The following is a 12,500-nucleotide window of genomic DNA, read 5'->3' on the forward strand; positions in this document are numbered from 1 at the left end:
CTCTTGTTCTCTAAGGGCTTGGCCACACCAAGCGCGGCTAGCGGCGCGGTTAGCGGGAAGAAGTTCCCGCGGCAAATTGAAACCTAAAGTATCTTCTGTAGGTGGCCGGTGTGACGGTCTGAACGATCCCCCGGTCTCAGAATTCTCCTTGACATTGTATAATGGTTTTTATCCGCCATTTGCTCGCTTCGCTCGCATGAAAATAAAACATCAAGCTCGTATGTACTGGCAAGCGGTAATGTTGAGCTGCTCACGCTAACATTACTGGAAAATAAAACATCAACTTCGTATGCACTGGCAAACGATAATGTTCGCGCATGTGCAGATTATCAAGGAGAATTCTGAGACCGGGGGATCGTTCAGACCATCACACCGGATAGGAGGCACGAGAAGCCTCCAACCGCTGCAGTCACCGCCAGTCTATGTTTCATGTTTTAAGAAATCGCGGCGGTTTAAGCGTCTTCACCCAAGTTTACACCATTTTTCATCAGTTCCTGGAGGAGTACGCGTTCAGTTGTTCGTTTCCAGCCATAAATAATTAGCAATTTATTGGAAGGTGTTTCGAAGAGCGAAAATTAATTAAATAAATGGAAGTTATGGTAATCAACTGCAAGGTAATAAAATAGTGAGTAGGCCTACGCCTTTTTGTGTTTTGCAACCTATTTAATCACCATTTAGTTATATATATATATATATATATATATATATATATATATATATATATATATATATATATATATATATATATATATATATGTATGTGTATATATATATATATATATATATATATATATATATATATATATATATATATATAATATAAGATGTAGAGAAATTTCAAATGTAAAAAGAATCGTATGTACATTTAAACACTATATATCTTATGCAAATGTTAGTTAATTCTGATTTTTCGTGAACTTTATCATATTTGAAGCAATTATAATACCTGGAAAGAGAGAGATTGAGGTTGTCTATAGTTCGACGTTTGTTTTTGAGCCTGAATCCAGGAAGGATGTTGCCATCAAAGAATCAAAAGACTTGTGAAATATGCGGATATTCATTGAATCTGTCGCCGTATAAAACGAGACTGGCGACATTTATTTCAAAATTAACTTGTTTTCCCTTCTCTGTTTATTAAAATCGTGAATCCAGACTCTTGTGTAATTAAAATAAAGATTTTCAATCGGAAATAATTTCCTACTCAAACACCATCGTCATGTTTACGAGGAAGGCTATCTTCGAAAGCTGGGAGTGAGGAGGCAAGAGAGAGACGTATGGCGGTTCCGGAGTGGCCACCCAACATTTTGTCGCTGGCCTGCCGCCGAGTCATGCCGCTACCGCGCCGCTCGTCGCGCTTGGTGTGGCCGAGCACTAAGTGTTTCGATAGCATTTGGATTTGACAATAAACGAGCAATATGCGGTGTGAAATGTTGAATGCTTTCGAAAGAACATGGCTGTGGAGGTCCTGTAGAGAGTAGGGGTCCCCTGCTGTATGGGACCAGAAAGGCAGCCCTTAAAGTAAGTAAAGTAACCTTTGATCTTCTTCAGCCAAGCGAACATGAGACTCCAGGATACGAACGACAGCATGAGAGGCGCCATGGAGTACGAGTGGCGAAAATCGCCCATCGGCTCGAGGTGTTCCAGCACCCGGAGTTCACACCGCGCGAAAGAGAGAAGAAGAAGCCAGAGGTATGTAAATAAACAATGAAATAAATACATAAACAAGTATATAAAGCATCTATAAAGATGCTTTCCTATTCACACGTTTAAAATCAAATATTACAGGACATCCTCTAAACAGTAGAACCACTGTTGTGTATTTGCGAGAAGTTAGTACATATACACCATTATACTCCTCTTATTCTTGAGAAGGCACACCACACCTCTTTTTAAAACATTTTTGAACAATTTTCACAAATGAAAACAAAGAAAATGAAACTGATTAAGCCTTGAAAGAGCATCATGCGGCTGATTCCTTCAAAATACAAGCAAGCAATCAATTGCCTTAATCGCATTCATAGTCCTTCCTTGGTCTTGCAGGTCGCTATCCCAGGACTCAGGGTAAGTACCTCAACTCACAATACTCGCAGATTACTTGCATGACTTCGCTATGAACTAGTCAATTCTTTTTGGTGAGGCAGGTTTGCACAGACTCGCAGGGGTGCCCTTTTAGCTCAGAAAAGTTCCCTGATTGCTGATTCGTCGGAAGTATATTTGTCCGACCAATCAGCGATCGGGAAATCTGGAGCTAAAAGGCCATTCCTGCGAGTCGGTGCAATTCTGCCTCAGTAAAAAGAGTTGACTATAGAATTCTAGATATATAGTTGCATGAAGAGATAAGATTGCTCTATATTTTTACCTTGTAGGTACTAGAGTAGATAAGATTTAGAACTTTACTTTCCAATTAATAAACTAACTGCCTGATGAAAGCATACCCAACCTCGCTTCTTTTTTTTTTCTACTTGAGCATATATATATATATATATATATATATATATATATATATATATATATATATATATATATATATATATATGTATGTATGTATATATATACATATATATATATATATATATATATATATATATATATATATATATATATATATATATATATATATATATTTACTTGAGCACACACACACACACACACACATATATATATATATATATATATATATATATATATATATATATATATATATATATATATATATATATATATATATATATATATATATATATATATATATATATAAAATGGCGCTTCATTGCAAAATTCATCTATTTTAATAGCCCTTAATCTTCAAGTCTTGGTGTAAAGCGTGTTCTACTCCTTACTTACATAGCTATCACGGTATCATGGCAATGTAAAAAGTACTTCTAACACATTACTATTATCTTTTTTCAACGGGCGAGTTCGGTGAAAGAAAAAGTTGAAAAACCTGGACCACTATGTAGGCAAAAAGTCAATAGAACATATGAAGAGTGAAACACAAAGAGCCTTCAAATTTAAATAAGATGGGACCTTACAAAAGAATATATATATATATATATATATATATATATATATATATATATATATATATATATATATATATATATATATATCTGTACTCTCAGTGTAGCATTATTTCACTTCGGGTGGTTTGGGTCACAGTGGTAATGCGTTCGCCTAGCATTTGCATGGCAGCAGATCAATCCCCGTCCGGGACCGGGAGTTTAAACTGTTCACTGGGGAGGATACTGCTATGGCTGGACACTAGAGTGTGAAACCTGGGGAGGATACTGCTATGGCTGGACACTACACTGTAAAACCTAGGGAGGATACTGCTATGGCTGGACACTGGAGTGTGAAACCCCTGGGGAGGATACTGCTATGGCTGGACACTGGAGTGTGAAACCCCTGGGGAGGATACTGCTATGGCTGGACACTGGAGTGTGAAACCTGGGGAGGATACTGCTATGGCTGGACACTGGAGTGTGAAACCCCTGGGGAGGATACTGCTATGGCTGGACACTACACTGTAAAACCTGGGGAGGATACTGCTATGGCTGGACACTACACTGTAAAACCTGGGGAGGATACTGCTATGGCTGGACACTAGAGTGTGAAACCTGGGGAGGATACTGCTATGGCTGGACACTAGAGTGTGAAACCTGGGGAGGACACTGCTATGGCTGGACACTAGAGTGTGAAACCTGGGGAGGACACTGCTATGGCTGGACACTAGAGTGTGAAACCTGGGGAGGACACTGCTATGGCTGGACACTAGAGTGTGAAACCTGGGGAGGACACTGCTATGGCTGGACACTAGAGTGTGAAACCTGGGGAGGACACTGCTATGGCTGGACACTAGTGTGTGAAACCTGACTCATTTACCTTCAAATCGCCCTTACGCCTAGCAGAGGCCCTTCAAAATAGGAGACCTGTAAGATGTCCAAAGGCATTATAAAGAACATGAAACCTGGATGGACGGCCGGTTGAAAACTAACGAACGGACACAAGTCTCAAAATGAAAATCACATTCAAAGCAGAGTTTCTCTTTATCTAGCTCCCCCTTTATTTTTCTATTATAGATCTTATTTCTCTAGAATGAATAAATGAAAAAGTTTCATGGGTTGTCTGAGCTTGGCTTGGGTTGGATTGGATTGGATTGGATTTACGAATTTGGGCTACATAGCCCAACTATTGGACCTGTGAGGCAATTCAGTGCCCAATTATAACTAGGAAGAAAAATGTAAAATTTGCACTATACAGTAGTAGTTAGAAGAGTTTGGACAGCAAAGTGGAAGTAAATAAGGGGGGGGGGAAACAAGTAAATTATGATGATATAAAGCAAGAGCAGCTTGATGCCGAAGGAATGCCCCAAAGGTTCTTAAGTAATATCTATAGTACATCGCAAGAGGTGCCTGACAGCACTTAACCCCAGTAAGACTGGCTAGGTTTGGAGGGTTAAGAGTGAGTAGTTGTGCTGGGTGATCTGTATGCAACGGTAAGTGAAAGAGAAGTAGATGGCGCTGCTGGCAGGCGTAGAATTTCTTTCAAACTGTTTGTCATTATTGCTATTGAGTGCAGAAGTAGTATTTTTTTTACTATACCTCCTATGGCATTTGATTATTCCCTTTAGAGACTTTAATTCTGCTATGATGGTTAGCTTTAATCTTATCATTTCTGCGGCCTTTTTATTTATTTTTTTACTCAAGTAGTCATAATATTTTCAGAATTCATAGCATGCTGGGCAACTTTGGCATGATTTTTTTTTTCTGCTGATATTTTTAATATAATTAGTTCTACTTTACATTATAATCCCACATCTCAAGATTAAGATACTGAAAATTTCTTATTTTTACCATGTAACATCACTCCATGTATTTCAAAAAATTATGTGGCTCTTGATTGTAATTATCATTACACTGTTAACAAAAACCTTAATTTTATTCGGAAATTCTCCCTAAAAATATACTGCTCTCAGTCGCATTTCAGTAAAATACAGACGACCGTAATTTTTACCCTAGTTTGCTATTATCTTTTAATGGGTTGATGACCGTAATATCACTATTTAAAGTCAATATATCCGTTTTTAAAACGGCAAATGGTTGGCAACATTAATTCCAGGATTTTTACCGATTTTTACGGAAAATCTTCAACAGTGTAGAAACGATTTTTAAATCATAAGCATAGTTTTCTCCTTGTAAGTCCTACTTAGTACTATAATCAATATTACAATTGAAAGTTCCTATATACATATATTTCATTCTTAAACATTCGAATTGCTAAAAGAAATTCCAAACTTTGCTTAACGCACCAACAAATGAAAGAATTATTCCTCTGTACATTTGCAAATGCTTCCTGGTGACAATGTAATCAGCTTTTCTTACATTACTGAATTACTTTACATTACTGAATTACTTTACATTAATTATTTTCTCCTTATGCAGTAGATCCCGTTCGCCTCATCCGCCAATTCTGCCATCGACGGAAATTGAAGGAAATATAAAATTCGGGATACGGAGACTCATGGATGATTTGGGTAAGTCTGAAATTATTGCAATTGTTCTCCCTCTTATGCAACGTAAATGAAAAAAATATACATATATTTTCCCTAGGTTCCTAATTATATGAATTAACATATAAGGTTTATTCATATATATATATATATATATATATATATATATATATATATATATATACATATATATATATATATATATATATATATATATATATATATATATATATATATATATATATATATATATACACACACATCAGTCAAGCTTTGCTGATCATGGCAATACAGAAATCCTCTCACCATGTTAAGGTATCTGCACTCAGACACACACACACACACACACACACACATATATACATATATATATATATATATATATATATATATATATATATATATATATATATACACACACAAATAAAAATATATGAGTGGGGATACTTTAACGTAATGAAAGGGTTTGTGTATCGCCATGGTCAGCAAAGCTGTACTAGTCAGGGCCACCCATGTTAGGTTGGTTTAGTGTAAGCGATGAAACGAAAATATCCCACCTTTATCAATCCGCAGTTGGCCAGCATGGTGATGAAAACTGGCCAAACCTCAGACATGAACAAGGATATGTCTGAGGCTTTTGTCTTGCAGTGGATTAGAAACAGTTGCCTTTGATGTTGCTGTTGTTTATATATATATATATATATATATATATATATATATATATATATATATATATATATACATACACATATATAGTGTATATATGTATATATATGTATATATACATATATGTAATTATATATATATACTAATATATACTGATATATATCTATCAAGATAGATAGATATTATATATATATATATATATATATATATATATATATATATATATATATATATATATATACTTATATATATATGTATATATAGATATATATATTTACACACACATATATATATATATACATATATATATATATATATATATATATATATATATATATAAATACTCATATTTATTTATATATACACACACATTATTTATATATATATATATATATATATATATATATATATATATATATATATATATATATATATATATATATATACTGTATATATATATATATATATATATATATATATATATATATATATATATATATATATATATATACTGTATATATATATATATATATATATATATATATATATATATATATATATATATATATATATATATACATATAATATTGAAATATCGCAAAACAAGGACATACAAAAAATCATCCTTGCAACTTCTCAATTTATGGAGCTTCCCCTCCATCAGTTCATTGCCAGATTCCAACCCTACTACGTCTCGTAATCTATTCAACTCTATCCCATATCCTGTTGCTTCTCCTTAGATTCCGGATTGTCAACGTTACCCGACACGGCCGAGGAAGGTTGCGTGACCCAGGATGAACTCAAATACGAGACAGATGGACCCATGTCGGTAGGTGGCGGCATTTAAATCTCTAGCTTGTTCAATTAGGATTTAGAATATAACAAAATGTAGAAAATTAAGAATTAAGCCAAGCAGAAGCTAAAGAAATGGGATGAGTATTTTGTAAATTTTGGTAATTTTAGTATTTTTCTGTACCACTTTGAATATTTTGTACATTTTGGTTATTCTAGTACTTTCCTTTACTACTTCAGAATATTTTGTACTGTTGGTAGTTTTAGTATTTTCCTGTGCCACTTTAGAACATTTCGTAAATATTGGTAATTTTGGTATTTTCCTTTACTACTATAGAATATTTTGTACAAATTGGTAATTTTAGTAATTTCCTGTACTGACAATGTGATTACATTTACCTTCTGCTTAAAGAATAAAATTCTTAAGCATAATCTCGGCAGCATTCTTTTGAGTTTTTCAAGTTTAATCTCCCATTCCAATCAGTTTCTATCCTATAGCAAATGACATTCCCATTTTGCATCAGCTCGAAGACGAGCTCAACGACCTGGAGACGAACTCGATGGCTCCGAGCGACGTCAAAAGAGACACGTCGGAGGATGGCTCCCCTTTCCACGAAAACGGTCCCTCCGGAGGGAATTCGAACGCGCCCCCGCCGAAGCCGCGTAGGGTGGCGCGCCTCATGAACGAAGCCGAGAAGACCAGAGGGTAATCACTACCATTTTCTTATCTTTGCGTTTGTTTTTAGTTGGGGTGATTTATTCCATAAACTTGATTTTATTCTTTTCTAACACATTTTCTCATTTTAATTTTTCTGCATGCAAAGTTCACTAATTCGAATGAAAGGAAAGTGATGTGATAGATCTGTTTTTTTCGTAGGACCTTCAACAGTTCATGTTATTCATTATTCTTAACAATCCATGTTATTCATTATTCAACTTGCAACTTCATTCCTCTATTACGCCTAACTCTACTTTTTTACGATCTACTTAATATATTAATTGAATTTCACTATATATAAATGGAATTATGTCAACATAGTGTATTACTTATACTACTGTTACCACAATTCAAATCAACCAAATATTTATACTTAGAATACTTAAAGAATATAATATCTATATATGGAAAAAACATGAAATAAGAACATAAACAGAGAGAGAGAGAGAGAGAGAGAGAGAGAGAGAGAGAGAGAGAGAGAGAGAGAGAGAGAGAGAGAGAGAGATTGATTTTAAGTTTTCTGGCATCCTGACATCAAAGGTCATTGACGCAGAGAGAGAGAGAGAGAGAGAGAGAGAGAGAGAGAGAGAGAGAGAGAGAGAGAGAGAGAGAGAGAGAGCTTTTGGTTATTAATATGGTAATGACTTTTCTTTCCAGCCCGCCTCCCGTACCAAGCCATTTGCAGAAGGCGTCGGCTTACGAAATCATGGGACCCCCCTGAGAGGACCTACAAAGTGGTATTTGCTGGAGACGCCGCTGTGGGGAAGTCCACCTTCATCGTGCGTCTTTGCAAAGGATGCTTCGTCACCAACACAGCCTCGACTTTGGGTGAGTTATTAACAAATCCTTGAACCAAGGTGAATTGTTGAGTTATTAACAAAGCCTTGATCCAAGGTGCGTTGTTGAGTTATTACCAAAGCCTTAATTCAGGGTGCATTTTTGAGTTATTAGCAAAGCCTTGAACCAAGGTGCGTTGTTGAGTTATTAACAAAGCCTTAATCTATGGTGCATTGTTGAGTTAATAGCAAAGTCTTGAACCATGGTGCGTTATTGAGTTATTAACAAAGCCTTAATCCAGGGTGCAATTTTGAGTTATTAACAAGCCTTGATCCAAGGCGCGTTGTTGAGTTATTACCAAAGCCGTAATTCAGGGTGCATTGTTGAGTTATTAACAAAGCCTTGAACCAGGGTGCATTGTAGAGTTTAACAAAGACTTAATGAAGGGTGCATTCTTGAGTTAATAACAAAGACTTAATGCAGGGTTCGTTGTTGAGTTATTGACAAAGCTTTAAACCACGGTGCTTTGTCAATAAAGCTACGACCTCGGGCGAGTTATTAACAAAGCCATGACCTTGGTTGATTTTCAATACAGCATTGACCCAGGGTGAGTTGCGAACACAGTTACGACCTTGGGTCAATTAATACACAACCTTGACTACGGGTGAATTAACATAGCCTTGATCTAGGGTGAGTTACTGACTCTTCCTTGCTTGACCCAGAGTGAGTTATTAACACAACCGTCACCTTGGGTGAGTTACTCGAGCAGCCAAGGTCCCGAGTTATTAATACAGGGTTTAATTAAAGGCATGGAGATCTACCATCCCAATAAGTCAAATTTGACTCCTACAGAGCTGGCCCGAATAAATTCGATATAAAAAAACAGGTTAAAACCTATGATAAAATGATATTCATCATTTCAAAAATTGTTAAAATTTTCATTTATTAATGTTCGACAATTAATTTAGGAGTATACAAATATTTTTTGGCATATCAATCAAATTTTATCGATTAGATCTGTGTTCCTTAAACACTTTAAAATCTTAAAAACAAAATAATACTCAGAATCAGATAAAATGGCAGATAACAATTTTCTGACCAAAACATAAATCTGTCTTTTAAAAACAGTACTGTACATTCACAATATAAATGTTGTATAGTTAAAAGAGTGTTACACCTATTTCGTTAGGTGTCCAAGGGTCAATCTTTTATGAAAATTTCGCAATTTTGTCTAAAGTTCTTCTGTTCTTATATCTTTCTAACTTCATGATTCCCATAGTGAGACAACTCGTTTTATTCGTTTCAATTCCTTTCTTACAAACACAACCACGACCTTAAGTAAATTCATGCACATCCTTGACCAAGGTCGAATTAACATAGCATTGACCTACAGCGAGTTATTAACACAGCCGTGACCGAGATTGAGTTATCAACACAGCTTTGACCCGGGGTGAGTTATGAACGCAGCCTTGCCTCCGAGTGAGGTATTAACACAGCCTTGACCTATCAACGCAGCCTTGCCTCTGAGTGAGTCATTAACACAGCCTTGCCTCTGAGTGAGTTATTAACGCAGTCTTGCCTCTGAGTGAGTTATTAACGCAGCCTTGCCTCTGAGTGAGTCATCAACACAGCCTTGCCTCTAAGTGAGTTATCAACATAGCCTTTACCCCGGGTGAGTTATTTAACACAGCCTTGACCCAGGTTGAGCTATTAACACACCCTTGCCTCTGAGTGAGTTATTAACACAACCTTGCCTCTAAGTGAGTTATCAACAAAGCCTTTAACCCGGGTGAGTTACTTAACACACCTTGACCCCGGTTGAGCTACTAACACAGCCTTGACCCAGGGTGAATTATCAACACAGCTTTGACTCAGGTATTAGAGGCTACAAAAGCGAAGGAAAAGAAACTCAAAATGAGATGTGCCCCAAACATGCTGTAAGAACAATTCTCTAGGCAATGACATAGAAAGCCAAGATTAAACTCTAACTATTGATAGCAAGGAAGGTATCCACAATCTATCATATGATCGCGAATATAAAGTAGAATATCTCCGAAGTCCTTCAATCCCTACAAGAGGAAACCTGAATTTTACAATAGTCTAATGCTAACAATATCAAGTTGAAGTACTTTCTGGGCAATTAATGTTTACGGAGAGCGGGGACTTCCTATATTCTCTATCTGAACCTTGTAGGAATACATTTCATACTCTAATTTATACCCACCAAAGAATAAGTATTCACCACATAAAGACAAAATAACTATTCATTGTCCTATTTCTTTTAAGAAATACCAATTAGAAATTGGTAAGAACTAATAAGAAACTTTACCTATTAACAGAAACTTGCCTTTTCTTTCCCTGGAAAAAAATCTGTAGGATCTAAAAGAAATTTATATCTTTTTAAAAACTTAACAAGATTTATATCGCACTGAAAGTCTTATAATATTATAAATAATATATTAGATAAAGGACGACACATAATCTAGCGACTAGACTGGTCAATAGACTACTATTTTAATTTAAGCTGACACTTGTCAATTTATTCTATTCTCTCTTACAGGTGTTGATTACAAGATGAAAACGCTCAACGTTGACGAGAAGAATATAGCAATTCAGCTTTGGGACACGGCAGGTATATTGAGAGAGAGAGAGAGAGAGAGAGAGAGAGAGAGAGAGAGAGAGAGAGAGAGAGAGAGAGAGAGAGAGAGAGAGAGAGTAAAAGCTGTATAATAAAAATTTTGATATTCTAAACCTTGAAATCACATTAAGCAAATTTTGATCATTTGAAGAAAATCTTGGGAGAGAGAGAGAGAGAGAGAGAGAGAGAGAGAGAGAGAGAGAGAGAGAGAGAGAGAGAGAGAGAGAGAAACTAAAATAATAAAAACCATTTAATTATACTTTAAAAGCTTAATTTAACATTATGCAAATATTGCCCATTTAAACCCAATCTTCAGACTCTTCCTCCACTAAAACTTCTTCTCTAGGGGGGGGGAGAGAGAGAGAGAGAGAGAGAGAGAGAGAGAGAGAGAGAGAGAGAGAGAGAGAGAGAGGGAGGGAGAGAGAGAGAGAGTAGAAACTAAAATAATGAAAACCATCTGATTATATTTTAAAAGCTTAATTTTATCATTATGCAAATATTGCCCACTTAAACCCAACCTTCAGACAGGGTTGCCAGGTTGTCCAAATGAGAAAAGGCCAACGTCTGATCAACTGCAGCTTTAAAAGGCCAACCCTTACACTCTAATAGTAAAATAAGGCCAAAAATATAGCATTTAAAACTAATTTTAAAAAGCCCAAAATTAGGTATCTAGCACGAAAAAAAAGTCCAAATTTGGAGGTTTTTATTTAGGGGGGCTCGAAAAAGGCCAACCTGGAAACCCTGCTTCAGACTCCCCCTTCCATTAAAACTTCTTGTCTCTTGAAAGGCCAAGAGAGGTTTCGCTCTATCACCAAGACCTACTTCCGGCGAGCGGATGGCGTGCTGCTCTTGTATGACGTCACGAGCGAACGGTCCTTCCTCAACGTGCGCCAATGGATTCAAAGCATTGACGTAAGGAGACCGTCTTCTCGTTCTTTGACGGAATAGATTAAGTCCAATATAAAAAAAAAGGATTTTCCTGCTTTTATATATACAGTATATGTGAGGACATGTAACTTTAAGCGTTTATTTATATTTATCTCTACAGGAACAAGCACAAATTATATACATATGCATACACTCATACAAACACACATTTATATACAGTACACACACACACATATATATATATATATATATATATATATATATATATATATATATATATATATATATATATATATATGTGTGTGTGTGTGTGTGTGTGTGTGTGTGTGTCACTATCTCTATGTGTGTACACACACACACACATATATATATATATATATATATATATATATATATATATATATATATATATATATATATATATATATATATATATACATATGTGTGTGTAAAACCATAAAAAGAATACAGAGTAAGTGATCTTTACAGTATTCCAACGAGCAAATAAAATT

At 35.4% G+C, this 12,500-nt stretch overlaps 1 protein-coding gene across 1 annotated transcript in view; it reads left to right on the forward strand.

The window, feature by feature from the left end:
- LOC137630510 (ras and EF-hand domain-containing protein homolog) overlaps positions 1-12,500 on the forward strand; it is a 63,855-nt gene that overhangs the window by 48,964 nt on the left and 2,391 nt on the right. The window contains 9 exon segments of the mRNA XM_068362019.1: positions 1,549-1,689; positions 2,041-2,061; positions 5,442-5,533; positions 6,916-7,004; positions 7,492-7,673; positions 8,343-8,397; positions 8,399-8,513; positions 11,023-11,094; positions 11,888-12,012. Of these exon segments, the coding sequence (XP_068218120.1) occupies positions 1,549-1,689; positions 2,041-2,061; positions 5,442-5,533; positions 6,916-7,004; positions 7,492-7,673; positions 8,343-8,397; positions 8,399-8,513; positions 11,023-11,094; positions 11,888-12,012 (892 nt within the window).

The sequence above is a fragment of the Palaemon carinicauda genome, chromosome 38, assembly GCF_036898095.1.
Source record: "Palaemon carinicauda isolate YSFRI2023 chromosome 38, ASM3689809v2, whole genome shotgun sequence".
Taxonomy (NCBI): Eukaryota; Metazoa; Arthropoda; class Malacostraca; order Decapoda; family Palaemonidae; genus Palaemon; species Palaemon carinicauda.